At 35.9% G+C, this 20,383-nt stretch overlaps 3 protein-coding genes across 4 annotated transcripts; all 3 read right to left on the bottom strand.

The window, feature by feature from the left end:
- Nucleotides 1-3,092: 3,092 nt before the first annotated feature.
- On the bottom strand, nucleotides 3,093-4,874 carry LOC113289770 (probable plastid-lipid-associated protein 7, chloroplastic). Of its 2 annotated transcripts, none has more exons than XM_026539143.1 (7): nucleotides 4,498-4,869; nucleotides 4,307-4,422; nucleotides 4,100-4,222; nucleotides 3,851-3,949; nucleotides 3,703-3,747; nucleotides 3,492-3,565; nucleotides 3,093-3,401 (listed from the first exon to the last, which is right to left on the bottom strand). In XM_026539143.1, the coding sequence occupies exons 1-7, from the start codon at nucleotides 4,769-4,771 to the stop codon at nucleotides 3,323-3,325; spliced, it is 810 nt and encodes a 269-aa protein (XP_026394928.1). In that variant the 5' UTR covers nucleotides 4,772-4,869; the 3' UTR covers nucleotides 3,093-3,322. The 2 variants fall into 2 exon arrangements, 1 of the variants encoding a protein (XP_026394928.1); XR_003331103.1 differs by having other exon boundaries at nucleotides 3,326-3,401; nucleotides 3,492-3,601; nucleotides 4,498-4,874.
- A 639-nt stretch (nucleotides 4,875-5,513) lies between these two features.
- On the bottom strand, nucleotides 5,514-7,295 carry LOC113289768 (protein BOLA2-like). The gene is made up of 3 exons (XM_026539142.1): nucleotides 7,075-7,295; nucleotides 6,036-6,058; nucleotides 5,514-5,930 (listed from the first exon to the last, which is right to left on the bottom strand). Exons 1-3 carry the CDS (start codon nucleotides 7,135-7,137, stop codon nucleotides 5,735-5,737), a joined length of 282 nt encoding a protein of 93 aa, XP_026394927.1. The 5' UTR covers nucleotides 7,138-7,295; the 3' UTR covers nucleotides 5,514-5,734.
- A 7,639-nt stretch (nucleotides 7,296-14,934) lies between these two features.
- LOC113289767 (sm-like protein LSM3B) lies at nucleotides 14,935-18,625 on the bottom strand. Its single transcript, XM_026539141.1, has 3 exons — nucleotides 18,420-18,625; nucleotides 17,192-17,287; nucleotides 14,935-15,326 (listed from the first exon to the last, which is right to left on the bottom strand). The coding sequence occupies exons 1-3, from the start codon at nucleotides 18,531-18,533 to the stop codon at nucleotides 15,246-15,248; spliced, it is 291 nt and encodes a 96-aa protein (XP_026394926.1). The 5' UTR covers nucleotides 18,534-18,625; the 3' UTR covers nucleotides 14,935-15,245.
- Nucleotides 18,626-20,383: the final 1,758 nt, after the last annotated feature.

Here is a 20,383-nt window from a genome sequence, read left to right as displayed (position 1 = left end):
TCTTTACTTTTACTTTTCGCAATTATAATTATTGCTTTTGAGTTATAATTACACAGTATGTTATAAAAGTAAATACATTGTATGTTAATCCCGAATACTTGGGATGATCCTAATAGTTTTAAGTTCAGTTTCAGACTTATACTATATACCAAGTGGATACCTTGTGGTTGTTATCTTCTTGACAGTTCATGTCTATGTTAGATCATGCAAGGTATCAGACTTATGGGATAATATCGAAAAGATTGTGATGTACTTGATACCCTCGTCATTTCATTTTATAAATGGACTGTTGTTCTAGGGGTTGCAAAAATTTCTGAGCGATGTATGGTTTCCCTACGGGTTAACAAATTAGATTAGGTATGGTTGAAATTGGATTTAGATTATGCCATATAAGTAGGAAGTATGGGTTCCCTATGGGTTAATAAATATCTAAGTTATTCTTCTTCTTTTTTAAATTACCTTACTTTTGTTTGTCACTGTACAAATCTAGTTTTTTGAAAATCACTAGAATACTTTTTATGTTACACATTTTATTTGCAATTTCATTATGAAATGGGGATCGTCCAGGTAACACAGTCGAGTCACCATAATTGTCTTAGTTTAAAAACCAAAAATATAGTCGATTGTGATTGTATTTTTCACATATGAAGTACACCACAAACCATCGACAGGGTTCATAACCAAATCTTACCCGATTGTGGATAGTCTTTCCACATATAAAAATTCACTATCGGCAATTGCTAGGTTTATAGTCACAACCAAGTCGATTGTTAATATGTTTCGCTCGTATAAAGAATATCATCCACAATCTTCTAGGTCGAAGATACAATCCTCGACAATTATTATTTAAAGTTTCGGGTCAAATTTTAATTTACAAAAGGTTTATCTTAAATATATCACATGCTTTTACAAATTGTAACCCATGTGATTTATAACCCACAAACAAACTCAAAATATATAGTCCAGAATATTAACTGAGTTTATAGGAGATCTGTAGCTAGGTAGGCAAGTCGAGTTGAGTGGTAACCAATTCAAAAACCTAATTCCAACTATTCCAAAACGGTTACACTTAACTTTTTCCCCGTTCTTATTCTTCTTCCTCCAGACAAATAAATCCAAGAATTAACCATTTGAATAAATCACTCAACTAAATCATATTTAAGGTCAAATCAAAATATCATTAGAGGATTAAGAAAATTAAAACACCTTCATAAGATCTCTCACGGAAGTTGAAAAGAAAATTTAAGATTTTAAAAAGAATCCCCAATTGGGGGATACCACCACAAATTGGGGAATACTTCAGGTTAAATTAGGTTGAATTTTGGCTAAAGGGGTATTTTTTAGAGATGAAACGACCATACTATCCTTTACCAGAATTAAAAAGAAAAATGAAAACCCAAATCATTTTGTATCTCCCATTCTCTTTTCTTCTCCATATTGCCGACTCATCATTTTCTTCTCCCCTTCTTCATTTCTTCCATTGATTGTTGATTCCAAAGTTTCTTCGTTGATTAATAGTTTATATAAAAATAAAGCCGCAAATGAAATCATCGATTAATATATATTTGATTGATTTTTAGGGTACAAATCAAAAAGTTGGAGTTCAAATTTTAGATTTAGGGTCTCGGTCGACATTGTCTTCATAATGAATTCAATGCCGACTATTGGTGGGTCAAATTTTTTGAAATGTTTAAATCCTCCAATTATATTTAGATTGGAGAACCATGTGAAAACTTAAGTCGGTTTGAACAGCCAACTTTGAAGAGTCGGTTCTATGCAGGGTCTGGACAAGAACTAAAATATAAAACAACCCCAACTGTTGTGATGGTCAAACTTAACTAAATTAGTGTACCCGAAGTAACTAGACTTCTTTTTGAACAACCAACTATGAAAATTTTCCAATCCTCCAATTGGATTTACCAACTATGAAAATTTAGTTTACACTCGGTGCATCGTCGTATGTGGGTGTGGCATGAAGTTTACACTACCGGCATTGGATTGATCATTCTTCTTTGACGATTGGAACTCCGCTTTGTTATTATTTTGGCGAACCAAAACCCAAAAAGTGATTATCCTGAAGAAAAAAAATTGAAGCATAGTTTATACTGATTAATTGTCACTGAAATCTATTATTTCTCACAATCTATTCTATCACTAACACTAGAAGATAAGAATCAAAATCTAAAGATTAATCTTAATACATTTGGGGATACTCAAGGGCAATTTAGTCATTACTAATTTTTCGGATAAGGGGTTCTTCAAATTACTTCATAAATTTTTATTTTAAGTATCCCCAATTTGTGAGAGTATCCTCCAATTGTGCCTTCTTTAAAAATCAAAACCTGATGATAAAATTGTTTTTAGTTATGGGTTCTTGAATACATGTATGTAATAAACAACTAGGGTTCTAAGATTAAAACTCTTAACCTCCATAAATTTAAAAGAAAAAATCAAAAGAAAAATAAATAAATAATCCAAACCGGGCTTTAGTTGGTCATCCGGTCACCAATTTCCCACTCAGGCTCACTAACGTAGTTTGTGGTTACGAATAACAATAGAAAAAATTGTCTTACTAGTTACTACCACTCCAGAGGAATCAAAAAAAAAAAAAAAATAGAAAAAGTCAAACCTAAAATTATAGTCACTCTACCGATCAAAGTCAAATAGTCTAATAAAAATATGGGCTTTATTTAAGAGATGCCATATAAAATTGTCTAGGTAGGTTCTTCCATTTTCCTATCGATTCCGCTAGCTGTTCTTCGAATTCGCAGCCAGTTTTGGGTGAAAAGAAAATTCATGATCTGAAGGAAATTGTTGGCACACGCACTACACTGTTGTATCTTCTAAGTTTGAACTCTTCACAGTACACAGTTTTCTTATTTGAACTAGAAGAGGGTTTCGATCAAAGAAATGCCCGATTTCACTGCATACGGTTACCTTGTTTTCTGAAGACACAGAGCTGAGCTCGAATTTTCATACAAAAACTGCATTCTTTTAACAAAGCCAAGAGAGAAGAGTACAAATGGTCATTCATTAGCATAAATTATAGCGATGTAATTCTTGACAGAAATTCTGACACAGCTATCAGTACCATTAAATTTCTACTTGTATTCAAATCAGTATCAGAAGAATGGTTATGTGGTACGGTCGTATAAATATGGTGACTCAATGAGACAGCCTATGATACATTTAAGCAAATTGAGAATTATTACAACAAATAAAAGTGATCCACTTGTGAAATATTGTAAGAATGAACTGCATTCAATTTTGTCCTCCTCCTATTTGCTACTGTAAATGCCTAATGCTAAGTTACTGAATCTATTCATTGTGTTGATGGTCTTTCTAATATGAAAATGTTGCCTTTATCATCCCTTCCAATCCTCATTGTCTCGTCAACATATCTACGGATCATGAATTAAAGAACAAAACTTTGAGCTCTTCTTTGTATAACTGAGGCATATGCATTAAAAACAATAGTGGTAAAAGGATACGATATGTCAAGCCATCCCTCTGGATTGAAAATGCTGAGCAGCAGGTCGTAGTTCTTTTGGAACAAATTCATCAACTGATAGGTCCCAAATGTAGACAACAGTCAAGCAATCTACTTAAGAACCCTTTAGATGGTTAGTAAGTAACCCAAAACAGTTCGAAATAGAGAACCCTTCTAATGCTTTTGCTTTACTATGGTATAATTTTACAAACCTGATCTGGAGTGATTGCTGAACTCTCATATTTAATATCAACTCTCTGCACAAATTCAAAAAGATAAGTGTAAACAAAGGTATATGCATACATATAAGAGTGGATTAAACTTCATTAAGGCTTTTTAGGGAAGCACTGATCACGAAACTGATTTTGATGCAATCTTGAAAGAGGCTTCAATGGTTAACTGTCCATTTAACATTCCGAATCCCCTTGCACTGAACTTGATTACATTAACCGCTTTTGCCTGCATTTTCCATCACAGGTAAATTTGAAAAATGATGGTTAATACAAACCATGAGAAAATTACTAGAAAAATATCGTCTACTGCATTACACTCTTACAACACTATATGAAAGTAAGACCCAAAGTAATGAAATCCCGCAAGAAATCATACCTCGGAGACATTGATGATTTGTAAGAAATCTCCCAAAGTAATGAAATCCCGCAATCCAAGCTTCGTTCTCTTTGAGCCGAGAACTGAAATAGTGCTATAGATAAGCTTCCAGCTTCCATTCACCTTCAAAATTTGCAGAAAACATTAACCACAAAATCAATTTCTACAAATAAGTCGATATAGTAATAATGAACACCATTAGTTTACCTTATCCAAACTTTGTGTAGGATCAGGAGTTGGATTTTGAGACTCTAATTCCTTGACTAAACTTTCAATCTCAGATTTTTTGGCAGATGTGGCTCCAAATATGCCTCTGTTAAGCCCTTCACAAATGTTCATAGTTAAGAAGGACAGAGAGGTAGAGAAAAAGAAATTTTAAGAATCAACATTGGTCTTACCTTGTAAAGCCTGGAAAAGGCTAGTTTTAATCTGGGCAGCTGATTTATCTTCCTTCACATTACTAACAGAACCTGCAGAGATATCTTCAGAAGCTTTAATGGTGTAAATGGATTTGAGACCAGATGGATAATACCCGATCCCACAAAATTTGATCCTCAAATGGGCGGCTGGCAATGACCTTTGACTGTTTATCTTTTTTGTAATCTTGTTGAGTTCAGAAGGAACTAAATGAAAAGCATGAACTGGTGGATTGAAAAGGTCATGAGTTGCCATAACTACCAGCTCGGTTGGAGAAAATTCTTACTTTTTTTTTTTTTTGAAACGGAAACTACAGTAATACCAACTCTGGCTTAAAAATTTTAAGAAAGGCATCAGATGTGCATTTATTTTTTAATGATACTGTGGATGGTTGTGAATTTTGATGTTGTCTCCTGCTTGGCTCTTTGCGGCACTTTTTTATATTATTTACATTATCTGTTGTTTTTATGTGAGTCACACAGTCATAACTAGCCAACTGCAATATTGTTTGAAAAGCGTGGGCAACATTATCACTGTCATTTGGCGCACATTGTATTAACATACTCCGGAATGAATACAGGAATTCGACTTGTGGTTAAGAAATTCGGCGTTTGGAGCATTTTGGATTTGTAAGTGGATCCAGGACCAAAATCTATGAAGCTATGACCTTTAGATATAAGGGAGCCGTGGGGTGGAGTAGGCTGTCGTCGGCTGAAAAATTTGTCAGCCATCACATTTAACGAACTCTAGAGTGGGTTCCTTTTTTATGGAGTTTTCTGGTATACATCTGGCAGCACCATCAAGTTTGTGGACGTGGATTTAAATCTAAACCTTGGTGACGAATTTGACATCTGAAGAACTACTAAATTTTACCTGCAGCTCCCGGAGAGTAGTCACTTTTTTTTTCTTAGAAAAGCTCCCAACTGCTCAACACTTTGGAGTTGGGATCCATCAAGCATATAGAACAAATTGCAGAATGTAGAAAGGGATAGACGAATGTAGAAAGGCATAGAACAAATTCAACAGAGAATTCCACCAAGCCACAAATATATTCTCATGGATAGTAATCATGTGTCAGTGCCATGCTGTTATACATGAAAGTATTCAACAAATAACCATGGTTTTTAAACACTTCCCCATCATGTCTAAGTATTTTCATTAGCTGCCAAACCTAGCATACTTACAGTTACGGATGCCATCTGTCTTTGACGTCTTTCACTAGGTAGCGGATACGGTAGCGTTCGACTCCTTTTGTTGGTCCCACTGAGCTGGGGTCAAAGCTTTCTTTATGGAAAGTGCGTGAATTTCTTTCATTTCCTCTGCCAGTGCAGTGTTCACCATTCGGTGCCTCTCAAGCAACCTTTTTCCTTCAAATTGTTCTGACACAATCTCAACCACAAAACTCGCCCCGCACCTGATAACACCATTTTTTTTCTTTTTTTGTTATTTTAAGCCAAGTGAGAGATTTCAGAAGAAAAAAATAGTCAACAACAATTTGGTTTTGAGAATAAGAACTTACCCTCCGGACGTATCTACTACTTCCTGAAAGACATAAAATGGAAAATCAGTTAGCAACTTGAGAAACAATAGAAGAATGAAGACATTTAATCTTGAGAATGTTGTTCCTAAAATAGAGATTCAGTATGCAAATTAGACATCAAAAGGACATTTTGCTACCATCTTACAAACTACCAATCAGTGATTTTGGGTACCAAAAATATGAAAAGAAAAAAAATACGTTTGAGGTTGAAACAAAGAACAAATACGAGCGCACTCATCAAATAATGCAGTCCTTTGTGCAATTGCATTGCACAACTGAATGGAGTTAACATAATGTACTTGAGTTGAGCCTCCTCAACATGCTCATCTTAGTTGCAGTTCTCATCAGCAATCAAAGCTGACAGTTTCTTCCTTTTTCAACAGTCACGAACAAGTTTAACAACTAAAAATTCCAAGGTAAGTCAGCTATGCTTTGAAGGCAAATGAGCTAAGCCAGAAGGTTTATTCCAAGATATGCTAGGGTTGCTCCCAAGAGATAAAAAAAAAGAAGCAAGCGAAACAAAATACTCAATGAGGCGAAGCAATTGATGTGTTCAGTGAGAGGTGCAGGATGGGCCAGTACTTCTTAAAATCCTAAAACACTTCCCTAAGACCTAATATAGTAATATGGTATGATTCTCACGTACCTAAACTATTGGTAAGAGTCTTTGGTTTTAAACACACGGATTAAGCTATTAGAATTCTATTGTCTACTCCACTAAGTCTGCATATAACTCCATAAGTCCAATCTGATGTTGAAAACAGTTAGATCGGTTTATTATCTAACGCACTAGTAACAGTTATCAAACTATCAATTTCATCTGGAAATTATAAGGTCGGTTCTTTAGTACTCCTATTTAGCACTTTTTTGCTAAGATTAAGCAGAAGGATCATTATATGCCCTAACTTAAGATTCTAGAAAAAGAAGAAAAAACACTTACAGAATTAAGCAAATAATCATATATTGTTATTAGGGATTCAAGAAGGGTAATCGGAAGTATAAGGGAACACAAACTTACAAGATAAGTAGGATTCATCTTGGATTTCAAAGTAGCTTCAACCACTTCCTTCGTCACGCCCATCTCTCTCTCTCTTCTTGGTGTCGTTCGGTTTTTCGGTAACCTAGAAGCGAAGAAGCAAAAAAAGTAGGGAGGAACTTCAAGGTCAGAATTGTATCGCTCTTATATTCTTACTTTTCTAGTGCTATAAATTTTAATTCCACCTACGTCCTTTTCTTATTAACACCCAATTTGTTCCCACAGAAGCCGCAGCTCGCCTCTATGGCTCTATACCTTTGACTATTTATAGAGGTTTTACTGTAGCATCTACTTTAGGCAACCAGTCGTGCCGCGTCCCCCAGTTGATGGCATCAGCTCCCAAATCAAAGGAATCAGTCGCAGAATATTTTTTGTTTAAGTTGGAAAATTTTCAAGCAGAAAGTACAAACTGTCTATGACTATAGAGTGTTTCAAAACTAAAAAACGAGATTATATGGTCTCATATGTGGTTAAAATATTTATAGTTGACTTCTATATGTCGCATGATTCGTCAGTTTATCCTCAACCGTTCTATGGATTCTGATGGCCTGAAATCAGCTGAATTTTCATGTTGTTTCTTCTTTTTTTTTCCTATTTTTTTTCATTAAGAGAAACAGAGAACCGTAACCCTAAGTTACAAATTACAATGAGATCAAAAAACCACAATGAAGCACATTGTAAAAATACAATAACGATCCAACAAAATAAAAAATCTCAACATAGATAAAAACCGTTAATAGTTTTATCTGGAAGCATAATCCAAACATTTTCTTTTGCTCTCAAAATAACATGTAGTGATTTTGCTTTTGTGTGCCACTTTTTCTTCCTGGCATTTTTAGGGGCGACCTCAAAAGAATTAGGGGAGACACAAAAGGGTAAAAAAGGTCACCCAAGCGTAAATCTAAGCTAACCCTTATCTCCGATTTTTCGAAATGGATAAAATGCTCTTTTATAATCGGTAGCAAACATAACAATCGGTATGAAACTTAACAATCGATAGTAAATATAGACCATGTTGGTTACCGATTAATGTGTGTATATTTCGGCTAATATGTCATATTATAATTGGTAGTAAATATAGATTAAGTAGTTACAAAACCTTCCGATTATGGATTGCTCCGAAGTGAGTTTTCTCTAAAATCCTTCTTGTATTACCATAATCGGAAGATTATTAATTATAAACCTACCGATTATAAGAAGCCCTAAATCGAACCTTTGCCAAATTACATAGGTTTGGAGGGTACAGAGCCAACCATAACCATTTGGTTCGTGTTTTGGATGTACTCATAATCGGAAACCAAACAGGTTACAATACCTCCCGATTATAAGTCGCCCCAAAATGAGTTTTTTCTAAAACCCTTCATGTAATGAATTTTGAAATGTACCATAATCAGAAGAAATTATTAATTATAAACCTACCGTTATAAGAAGCCTAAAATTGAACCTTTGCCAAATTCCGTAGGTTTGGAGGGTACAGAGCCGATCATAACCGTTTGGTTCGTGTTTTGGATGTAGCCATAATCGTAAACCAAACAGGTTACAATACCTCCCGATTATAAGTTGCCCAAAATGAGTTTTTCCTAGAATCCTTCATGTAATGAATTTTGAAATCTACCATAATCGGTAGATAATATAACTTGTAAATCTACCGATTATAAGTAGCCCTAAATTGAACCTTTGCCAAATTCCATAGGTTTGCAGGGTACAGAGCCAAACATAACCATTTGGTTCGTGTATTGGATGTACTCATAATCGGAAACCAAACAGGTTACAATACCTCCCGATTATAAGTTGCCCCAGATTAAAATTTTGAAATCTACTTTAATCGGTAGATATGCTAACTTGCATACCTACCGATTATCGTTAAAATAGCCGTTAGAGTTCAAACCAAATTTATGAAATAGCCGTTGCAGTTTTTTGGAAAAAGAAAAAGAGTCGTTGCTCCCTAAACCTATATAAAGAAACTCATATCTATCAACCCATTTGCACCAAACTCTTTCCTCTCTTCATTTCTAATTTTGAAAACAAAAACATGGATATTGCTTTTGCCGAAGAAGAAGATTGTCATATTTATAGAGCGTACGTTGTGGTAACTACTCATGATCGCGTGTTCACAAGCTCCACAAATCAGAATCCGAAGAGCATTTATGGAACCGTATCTTAATGGTATTTGAGGTGTTAGATGGTAATCGAATTTGAAGATCATCCAATGACATTAAGATGAGAAAGAATGCGCTCGATAATGAGATTGACAAACTTGAAGATGAGGAACGATTTGTTATGAACGCTTTTCCTTGGGGGTATGAAAAACGAGTAAGTATCTTCGTAAATCCGGCTCACATAAACATTAGTTAGTACTAACTTGTTACTCATTTGTAATTTCATAGAAATCTTGCTGATCGCCGGTATGTGGACCTTTACGGGAAACGATTTGAACATGAAGGATGTTACAAAATCAAAAGGGACAATTTCTATGGTCACTGGAAGTTATGATCTTTCTTAATACTTTTAAGTGATTGTAAGAGTATGGATTTAGGTGCTTTTAACATGATTGTAACGTTAAGGTCTTTTAAACTTTATGTAATGGAAGTAGATTAATTTAAAAGCTTTACCAATTATGGGTAATTGGTCGTTTATTTGGTTACACAAGCTTCTGTTTATCATAATCAAAAAATTTATGAGTGAATTTACTTTCCGATTATGGTGTTGTTTGGATACAGAAAATAAAGTTTTCTTCACATACAATAATCGTAAGCACAATATAAAATAAACCTAACGATTATAGTAATCGTAAGCTAATGGAGTGAACTTACTTTCCGATTATGGTGTTGTTTGGATACAGAAAACAAAGTTTTCTTCACATACAATAATCGGAAGCACAATATAAAATAAACCTTGCAATTACAGTAATCGGAAGCTACTGGAGTGAACTTAATGTCCGATTATGGTGTTGTTTCGATACAGGAAACAAAGTTTTCTTCACGTAGAATAGTCGGTAGACAACTATATTACAATAGTTCGATTATTATAATCGGAAGTTAAAGGAGTGAACTTACTCTCCGAATATGTTGTTGTTTGGATGCAGGAAACAAAGTTTTCTTCACATAGAATAATCGGTAGACAATTATATTACAAAACTATCAATCATTATAATCGGAAGTTTAAGGAGTGAACTTACTTTCCGAATCTGAATTTATTTTTCAAAATCCCCAGAATCGGGAGGTACGTATATAAATTAATCTTCCGATTGTGCATCAAAATTCAACAGTTTCATATCTTTGCATGTGATTTGCTTGCGACTCATCGTTAAATGCATAAAGGTAGCAATAAAATCATTCATAATCCATACAACTGACCATTCACAAACCATAAACATAATTTTCTAACTTATAATCCGACTCAAACCTTAAAAACGATATAATCCGTCACAAACATTGAAAACGACATAATCCGACATAAACTTTGAAATCCATAAAGTTAACAAAACACCGGGAGTTTAGTGGTTCCTATTTGCTTTGACTTTGCGACCTTTACTACCTCGACGACTTGGAACACCATCATCATTGGTTTCATCATTTGGGACTTCACCTTGAGTGCTCGATGAGGCCCGAGATCTTTTGTTCACCTTATTTGCGGGTTTCTTGCCTTTTTCCCCGAACTGAGATGCATACTCTTCATTGTCAATGTTATCAATCAACTCTTGGTGCTTTTTTATCTTCTCGATTGGCACAAGCTCTCCGGACTTTATGCAACTAGTGCACCATTTGGACAAAATCTTCAACCTCTCCCGCTGTTTTTATACATAGCATAACATCAAACGGTTATTACTCATATTTTGAGACATAATATTAAACTAAAATAAGAAAAAAATACGTATGAATCTATCAAAACCCATAGGTTTGTCTTTGAAGATACTTTTGTACGGGGATGTGGGCTTTTCTTTGAGATTAAGGATTACACGAGGATGAGAAACATTCCGGTACCAATCCATATAGTTGGGAGCATTTTTAAAACCTTGGTTGACTGGTCTTCCACCGCTGATCAAGTAATACACCCTTCTATCCCAATGGGTTTTAACGGTTGGTTTACCCGAGTAGACCACCGTGATAGAATCTTTAGCAGACTCGCACTTTTCCGGATCCAAAGAGAAATTTCCATGGATTTCCTCCTTTGGTATACCTTGTACGTAACCGTGTTGTCGCATCACCCTTGAGGCATTGTACATCACATATCCTGTGGGGTGCCACAACGATCCAAAATAAAGGGCCAAATCGGACCGAGCCTCTATATGTCCATTAGCTCGGTCTTCCTTGTATGGATCAAAGCATACCTTTTGGGATTTCAGTGAGTCCAAAATCTCCTTCAAACGAATCAGTTGCTGCTCTTTTGTCCTTGAGTGGTTGTCATCTAAGACGTACTTTTTTCCTCTAGGGTCACCTTTCGCCCACGCGGGGTTTTCAGTGGCCAATTGCAAGATAGGGAAGTGGTCGTAGATCCATGTCTATATTGTCATTTTTGCAAGTATTAGGAAATTGATTCTTAAATGGTAGAAAAATAAAAAAAAATAACCAAGTATGTAGAGTTAATAAAAAATACATGTAGTATACTCACGTTCCCGGCCACTTGGCTAATTCCAAGCCTCGACGCCTTTCTCAACTCTTCCATCAACCACGCATGGCATGTCGTGCCCCAAGAGTACTCATGCACTTTATTGAGAGGATCCAGAAGTTGTAAAAGGTTGGCATCGTCCCGATTGCCACTGGTATTGAGGAAAATGACACATCCCAATACACATAGGAGATATGCGGTGGCCGCGTGGTTCACTTGCTCATCAGTTAAAGTTCCTTTCTCTTCTTTTTCCTTGGTGCCCTTGAACATATCCATCATAGTACCCATGTTGAACTGTCTAGTTCTATACTTCATGCATCTATTGAACTCAATTTTTGATGTTTCTTCATCCCAACCAAAACACTTATTAGTTAGAGTATAAAGTTTGTCCCATTCCAACTGCTTTGCGTACTCAGCCCTGACACCTTTGCCATGGTCAGGGAGTCTAAGAATCTGCACAACATCATCTGGGGTAATCGCCATCTCCCCAAACGACATATGGACGGTGTCGGTCTCAGGATAAAGTCTCTCCACAAACGCCGATATAGCCACCTGGTTATGTTCCAACATAGAGTTCTCGGCAGCATTAGCCAACCCCGAATTTGCAATAATTGTCTTGAACCTTTCACATTCACCGGATAAAGGCCAATCCAGCATTTTAGTTGGTGCGGCGGTGGGATTGAGTATATGAACCGCATCAGAATGATATTATTAAACACACGACAAGTTAAAAGAAATTAGGAATAACTTAAACCTATAAACCTCAAAACTATTACGAAAAAAAAAAAGATAATACGTAAATAAAATGGATATGATTATTACCTCGGTTTCATATATTTCTTTGACCCAGGAGTCTTTGTATCCAAATAACAATTGTCCCCCATCCTCTGGCAGCCCAAGGATTACACCTTCTGTAATATCCTTCACCTTCAGTTCTTGTGGGACAAAGTGTTTCGCTTTCTTTCGAGGAGGATTTTTCTTTTCGGCTTCACCTTCTTCTTGCGCACCGCTAGGTTGTCCTACTTCTGGTACTCTATCTTCTGGTGCTTCTAGTTGAACACTAGGTAGAATTTTAGCTTGTGATTGTGGAGCACTTGGTTGAACACCTTCTTGAACTGGTTCTGATTGTGGAGCAGTTGGTTGACCATCTTGTTGAGTTCCATCTTGAGAACTTGAAGTGGATTTAGCAGTCCTAGCTCTTCTTGCACTAGCTGTCAAGTTCTTACGCCTTTCCATCCTTGCACTGTCTGAGACAATTGCATCTTTGGATTTTTTGCCTCGCCTATCCCTAAACAACAAAATAAAGTACAATAGGTTCGTAAACATATGTTACCAAACTACACAATCGGAAGTTAATCTAAATCCAAATTCCCGAATATACTTGATTGAGTTAACCATTAGCCTTCGATTATTCATAATCGAAAGTATCACTTCAACATAAGTGGCCAAATATAAATAATCGGAAACAAAATAAAAGTTTTTGGTGTCCGAATATGTTTATCCAAAAAAAAAAAAAACCTAAAATATACATTATAATCGGAATCTATATTCCGACATAATCTTCCGAATAAACATAATTGAAAGTCGAAAGAGAGTCTAACCTACCGAATACACAACAATCGGATGTCATACAAAACTAATTCCTACCGAATATGAATCATTTTGTGTCCAGAGAATACTAAAGTGGTTGAGCTTAAAACTTCGGAAGCAAATTTCAAAACATATCATTCGATTATTGCGTCCCTATAACTTGTAGTTCTCTAGTATATTCGGAAGGAAAAAAAACATTTAACTTCCGATTATTGTCGATTTAGGGTTCAGTAATAAAAATTTTCTTTAATCGGTAGGAAACCTAAATCTTTAGCACCCGAATATGACCAATGTTCTTGTGAAATGAAGAATTCGACCACAATCGGAAGTTTAAAACAATAACTAAACTTCCGAATCTGGGTAATAACCGAAAACCCTGAAAAAATAATCATGGATTCGTCGAATTGAAGCAATATAAACCAAAAAAATGGTAGAATCTTACCTAATCGGTGCCATTTGAAGTTGCTGGAGAGTTTGGCTATCAGAATCACCTACATCAGGGGCTGCATCTTCTTCGTGTTCCTCGTGTTCTCCGGGTTCGTGAGTTAAAACCTCTTTATTACGGGGATGCAATCCAATGTTTGGATCCTCACCGCGATAGACGTTTTTGGTTTTAGCTTTCTGACGTTCCTTTTCTTTCATCTTTATAGAGAATAATCGACGATGATTCGATTCGACGATTAACGATAACGATGTATTAAAGCGGAGTTGAATGAGGGGGAAAATTTTCATCTCTGCAATCGAAGGGGAAGAGGAGAAGAGGAGTTGAAGTTGAAAAGAAATGAAATGAAAATAATTTAGGTTGACATTGGTTTTATCGGTCAAACGGTTATTAATCGGTAGCTAATACCATCTCATTAGCTCCCGATTATAAGTAGCCCCAAATTTCAATTATTCAAAATTCTAAAAAATCTAAATTTCTCGAAAATCTTAATTGTTAGCTTAGACAGTTTTTTTTTTCGTCCGATTATATAGGATCCCCAAATTTCAACATGGAAAAATTCTTAAGATTTCTTATTTCTATACTTTAACAATCGATAGGCTCGTGAGGTTCATGTGCCTTCCGATTGTGATAGAAGCCAGATAAGTGTTTGGCAAAAGTTTATATTAATCGGTAGTATCTTTGAGTTACTTAACTCCCGATTAAGTATTAACAATCGGACATAATGGCTTCCAATTGTATAAGGGCATTAACGTATTCTACTAGCCTTTTGGACATCTCTTAACATTGTATATGGATTGGAAATAAAAAAATCGCCCCTAATTCTTTTGGTGTTCCCACTAGAAAACTTTAATTCCACCCACCTTTTTGTTACTAATACCCAATTCGTTCTCACAGCTTGTGTTGCCTCATATTTCCAAATGCATGTGAATTTTGGCTTTACTGCCTTGTCTGGATGGCAACCATGGAGCCAGGCGTACAAAACAGATGCAGCAGGCCAGCAGCCTCCTTAACACTCAGAAGTCAGAAGGCCTACAATCTCAAAACATGCAGAAGTAACAAAGTGTTAACACTTATCAACCTGCACATGTCTGGCAACCTCTTAAATTTTGGGTTTCCGGTGAATGATGTGTTTCTTAAAACAAGTAATAACCAACAGAACATTCTCGCACAAGAATGAAAAAAAACATCTGGTCAGGTGAACTGAATACTGGAAATAAATACAGCAGAGGTCTCATATATAAAAAGATGAAGATTCATTGTCTACAACAGTAATTGAAGAGTCTAAGAGCGGCTGTATAAAAAATAGTACCAGCCACACACACAAGTTTACTAATTACTAAATTACAACCCTCTGCAGCTTTAACAAAAAAAAAAGGAAAGCCTAATAATTTCAACTGCACCGCTACGATTCTGTTAGAAGAACATACAAAGTGAAATGGAAGAGACTAAAATACCCCATAAACCTTTCCTGCTTCAAATCTTTTACCCTGTCTTCTCCATTGCCTGGCCGTTAAGCTGTCCTTAATGGTGGAGAAACTAAAATCACACCATCTCCCCGAACAAAAAGAAATGGAACTGTCCTCTTGGTAGTCTGCACCCCAAAAACAAGAAATAAGAAAATCATATATAAAATGTTAGCTCAGCAAAACTATGAATGATAAAAAGAATCCTACAGATAACTATAAATCATATGAATCATCTAATTATTGTTTTATACTCCTATGAGATAAAGGGACACTATATACTTGCAGATGTAACCCTTCTTTTTGGACATCTTTCTATAATATAGTCTCTCATCCGGAGAGCACTCAAAATTGTTACTTAACAAGATTGCAACTATTGTTAGTTAACAATGTTGTTCAATATTTGGAATTCTCTAGAGCATAAGAACGGAAAAGTGCTACAACATGGGCTATGTAGTGAAAGTCGTTAGGCGGGTGTCAGGCGGCTGGGTGGGGCCTGGCGCCTAGAGGGATTACTCGGGGACTAGCTGGGAGTAGGCGGATATATATAAATACACATAAAAAATATACTAATATATACATGATATTTATTACTTATGTAAATATCCAATTTTATAAGGTCGTAATCGTCTTTTACTTTAACTAAACCCTAGAGTCATAGTATATCCTTATCTTTTGACGCCTCCTCTCTCTCTTAAACATACTTCTCCTCTCGCTACCAAAACCACCGCACCAAACAAGAAGAGAAGAAAAAAAAAAGAAGAAGAAAAGAAGAAAAAGAATCAAGACTGAAGGATTACCAAATAGATTTGAAGGATTTTCAGTCTTATCACCGGAGTGAAGGATTTCTTTACAATATTCTCTCTCTTCTGACTATTTTTATGAAAAAAACAAGCTGTTTCTTACTCACTGGACCAAGCCGGTGCCCAGGCCCAAGCCGAGTTTTAAAAAATCGGCCGAAAATCGCTGCCTAGGCGGATTTCCGCCTAATGAGAAAAACGCCCAAAAATTTCCCGCGTTTCACTACATAGAACATGGGAGATGACTACTTTCTGATCGGAAAAACGACTCAGTTAGATCGTATGCATAGCTACTCAGGGTGCAAATTACAGAGAACAGGGCCAAAGGTACAGGGTTCGAGGTATGAAAATACTGTTTCTAGGGGAAAACAATAACCAGGGTTCCCACTTGCCAACAAAACCACAAATACCTTAAGAGAAAGCAAAATTCCAGGTGGTACTGCCAAGCTGGTGAAAAGTGAACACTTCAATAATATCATACAAAGAAATGCCATTTTCTAGGGATTGACAATCTCAGACACACTTAATATATGTCAATGCACCTACAGGTCACTATTTGCATACAGTTTTTGTATGATCTAATTAGATTAATGGGATGTAAACATGTAGGTCACCCAGATAGATTTGCATTCTACATATGTAATCTAAGTGGTAAAATATTCAAACATATGAGATGAACCGTACAAACATTTCATGCTAATGAACTCGGTGCCAGTGGCTAACACTTCAGACCCAAGTCCCCATGTTGGACACTAAAGCGCATGCTCAATTGTCTTGAGGGCACCCATCATATAAAGGGTGCACATGCATAGTTGGAGCCAAGTAAAGCTTCTAAGAAGATGGAAGAATAATGTCAGGATTCACAGTAACAGCAAAATAAGAGGATTTAACTTGAAACATCTAGTCATGAATCGTGATCCATTGCATTAGTAATACATAGACTCAAAATCTTAAAGCCAATAGTTTTTTATATAGATGATAGGGTGTCATAAATGAGAAAGCATGTTCCAGGGAAAGCCATAAGTCTAAACTCCAAATGAACCATATCTTTTCCTACTTCAATAGTTTTATGCTGAACAGCTGAAGCATGGCTATTCAAATGACCACCTAATTAGAGATTAATTTCCAAAATCACAAATAAAAAATGCAACAGCTCAAGGAATGACCAAAAAATAACAGAAGCTATTGCATACCCGAACTATCTCCTCATATGTTTCATCATCAATTTCTACTGTAGTAATGATTTCTTCAACATCCCCGAGTATCATATTCAAATGCTGGTCATACGCCTGGAATGCAAAGTGCCCCACACAGTGACATCAAGAGAAAGACAGTTAGCAGATGTGCAATAAAGAAAAAAGGAAGCCATAGGTTTACTATTAGCAAAAGAAATCCAATAACAAGATTTAACATTTATAATGTGTAATTCTCAGTCTGCATCGTCATTTCCTCCTATAAAGACTATCGTTCATTGACGACATTTTAGCTTTTGTAAATGAAAAGTGTTTCTCACCATTTCTCCCCTTCTGATCAAAGCTAAATAAACATAACATTTCAACTTCTGTGGCACATACCCATTAGTCACACTTCAAAATTTTGCCAAACAAGGGTTCAACCTATAAAGCCAGGCGGATTGTTCAGACAAATCTTTCAAACCCCCCAAAACTACCTTGCTTAGGGTTGAAGGGAATCATATAAAACCCACTTAGACATAGTCCTAATAAACCAATATTGCGATTTCCATTTGAATTCTATGAAAAAGTTTGACAAACAAATTGACAAACACAAAACTAAATTAGGATAGGGATCAGTAATCAAGCATCAACCATATTTAAATCCTTCTACAAAAGTTAAAAAGCTCCAACCATGTACCCTTGTAAAGAGATAAACAAGAATTTTTCAAAGTTCTGCGATAAAACTTCAACCATGTCCACAGTCACTGCTAATCAGTATAATTCTCAAATTAATCAACAAGCTTTCTCATCTTCTACACCAAATTAGGTTCAGAAGACAAAATCTATACTTTCACATTAAAAGTATCTCATACCCGACATATTTCAAAATTTCAAAACCAAGGACTCATGAACGCAAACCCTAGAAACCAAAAAAAAAAAAAAAACTTGAAGCTTTCCAGGAAACCCCGGGTATGAAACTTGATTCATAACACGAGAAAGACTAACAAAAACCCAATTGATCAAGATCATTCATCATACTTAACAACCCCAGGTTATCAAAACCAATTATGAGCAGAAAAGGCAAAATCCATCCTTTCATAAACCCTAAAAACCAGATGAGATACAGTACAATCCTAGTAAAAGACCAAGGAAAATCTAGAAACAGATATAGAACAGCAACAATAAAAACGAACATCAAGATGGCTAAAACAGTAAAGAAAGATATTATTGGAGTGGTCTCTCTTACATGTAGTTTTCCTCTGAGTTCTCTGTCAGAACGAAGCTTAACGTATATTCGCTCATCAAGACTGAGTCTGATGAGATCAAGAGGTTCTTTCACTGCACTTTCTTCTTCAGCCATTTTTTTTTCTCAAGCTCTCTTTTCTTTTTCTGAGAACACAGACCCTCCTCTCTCTCGTCTAAGACTCGGAGTCTTAAAAAGAAGCAACACTGAATTCTAACTTGGATGAGGTTCTTGACATCTTGTAGTCCAGTTAAGGGTCCGACACGAGTTTCTTTATAAATACGGGTGTATTCAAACCCGATTCAATCTTAAGCCCAAGCGACTAAGACCTTGTTTGTTTGCCGCTGACTCAACGTCCGGGTGTGAGTCAACTCCTGACTCGTGCCGAGTCAGCAGTCAGACTGTTTGTTTTTTATTTTGAGTCAGATCTGACTGAAATTCTGACTCAGACCTAACTCATAACATGGACCCGTTTGAGTCAGGTAACAAAATACTCATGGGACCAAACCATTAGCTCATATATTTTTGAGTCAGTTGAATCAGATCTGACTCAAAACAAACATATTGAGTCAGACCTGATTCAAGTCATGTGATTTCAGTCATATCCAGACGACTCAGATGAGTCGGGAGTAAACAACGTGGTGTAAATTAAAATTTGTCAGCGAGGAAGTGTGTCAAAGTTTGCACGCACAGCGTGTCCACTTGGAGTCACTTGTCACCGTTGCTCGTGCTTTCCTTATCTTAGTTGTCTTGAATTGCTAGTTTTATACGAGACAGTTGTTGCTTGATGAATAATGCGTGTTGGTGTATGAGTATTGCTTGGTTCTTGTGTGTTGGTTGGCTATCCGTTATGCGCGTCGAACGGCAAGTCAAATGCTTCTTTGATGGCCTTAACTCGTGGAACACCCAGGATTTCCTCCAGATATGTAGCTTCTTTTTGCATAGCCTGTCTTAGTTTAGGATAAAAGAAGAAGGTAATGAAAAACTTATCAAGCCCCTTTTTGCGACGCGTCATGCAGGGAAAAAAAACGAGCGAGCCATTCACTTAGCTTATATCTTGACTTTTATTTCTAACATACCTCATTTTGTCCGAGACTAAAAGGCTTAGTTTTTGGTTCTTGAAGTGCCAATTAAGTGTCACGATTGAAACTGATTAAGAATAGAGCTTCAGGCCAAGTCATTAATCCAATAAAGAGTGGAATTTTTTTTAATAAAAATTAACTAGGCATATGCAAATTGAGATAGCAAAATTATCACAAATGAAACCAATAAAGCTTACGGATAATATTCAGGAATATCATTATTTCTTAACAGATCGAAAGTTTTAAGTATTCGGCCTTGAATTTATCAAACGCAATGAAAACTTGATGGTTGGGAGGAAAAGTGATAGATCAACTAGGAAGGGTATTCAGATTTAGTTTGTTTTGAACTATGTTGCATTGCACCAAACGACTTGTTTCCCATTGCTTGTTTTGTTACCCAACAGTTAAAGACTATTCAAAAAAAGTGTTGGTGGGGACATTAACCAAAGAAGAAGGGCTTAAATCTTAAATCTTGGAAAAGTTTATGTCATCATAGGATGTATGGTAGTTTAGGATATAAGAATCTTAGAGCTTAGTTTAATTTAGCAATATTAGATAATTTGCATGAAACTTAGTAAATAATCCTAATGATTTATGGGCTAAGTGATACATTATAGATTTCTCAACTTAATGTTGAAAATGCGACTTGTATCCTTTTCTGAAAATAATATCTAAAATACCGAATATGTCCCAAGTATTGGTACAAATAAAATATCAACTTAGAGTTTGAGGAGAGACTTTAGCTTTGTTTATAGGGCTTTAAAGGATAAACCATTCAAATAAACTTCTGCATCTCATCATTAAGGTCTTGAAATCTTAATACTTATATAAGCGCTCTCGTTTACATCATATACTAATTGGAAGGGATTATGTAAAGGGATTGAC

This window comes from Papaver somniferum, chromosome 6, assembly GCF_003573695.1.
Source record: "Papaver somniferum cultivar HN1 chromosome 6, ASM357369v1, whole genome shotgun sequence".
In the NCBI taxonomy this organism is placed as follows: Eukaryota; Viridiplantae; Streptophyta; class Magnoliopsida; order Ranunculales; family Papaveraceae; genus Papaver; species Papaver somniferum.
The sequence above is the reverse complement of the archived record's forward strand: the minus strand, read 5'-3'. Positions and strand labels throughout refer to the sequence as shown.

Excerpts from the sequence above, each read along its gene's own strand:
- LOC113289767 (XM_026539141.1), bottom strand. The coding sequence starts at position 18,533 with ATGGCTGAAGAAGAAAGTGCAGTGAAAGAACCTCTTGATCTCATCAGA. Across the intron at positions 17,288-18,419 it reads AACTCAGAGGAAAACTACAT|GCGTATGACCAGCATTTGAA; the intron begins GTAAGAGAGACC and ends TTTGCATTCCAG. Across the intron at positions 15,327-17,191 it reads CATATGAGGAGATAGTTCGG|ACTACCAAGAGGACAGTTCC; the intron begins GTATGCAATAGC and ends TTTGGGGTGCAG.
- LOC113289770 (XM_026539143.1), bottom strand. The coding sequence starts at position 4,771 with ATGGCAACTCATGACCTTTTCAATCCACCAGTTCATGCTTTTCATTTA. Across the intron at positions 3,950-4,099 it reads AAATCATCAATGTCTCCGAG|GCAAAAGCGGTTAATGTAAT; the intron begins GTATGATTTCTT and ends TGGAAAATGCAG. Across the intron at positions 3,748-3,850 it reads TCAAGATTGCATCAAAATCA|AGAGTTGATATTAAATATGA; the intron begins GTTTCGTGATCA and ends GAATTTGTGCAG.
- LOC113289768 (XM_026539142.1), bottom strand. The coding sequence starts at position 7,137 with ATGGGCGTGACGAAGGAAGTGGTTGAAGCTACTTTGAAATCCAAGATG. Across the intron at positions 6,059-7,074 it reads AGATGAATCCTACTTATCTT|GAAGTAGTAGATACGTCCGG; the intron begins GTAAGTTTGTGT and ends TATGTCTTTCAG. Across the intron at positions 5,931-6,035 it reads GTAGTAGATACGTCCGGAGG|GTGCGGGGCGAGTTTTGTGG; the intron begins GTAAGTTCTTAT and ends TGGTGTTATCAG.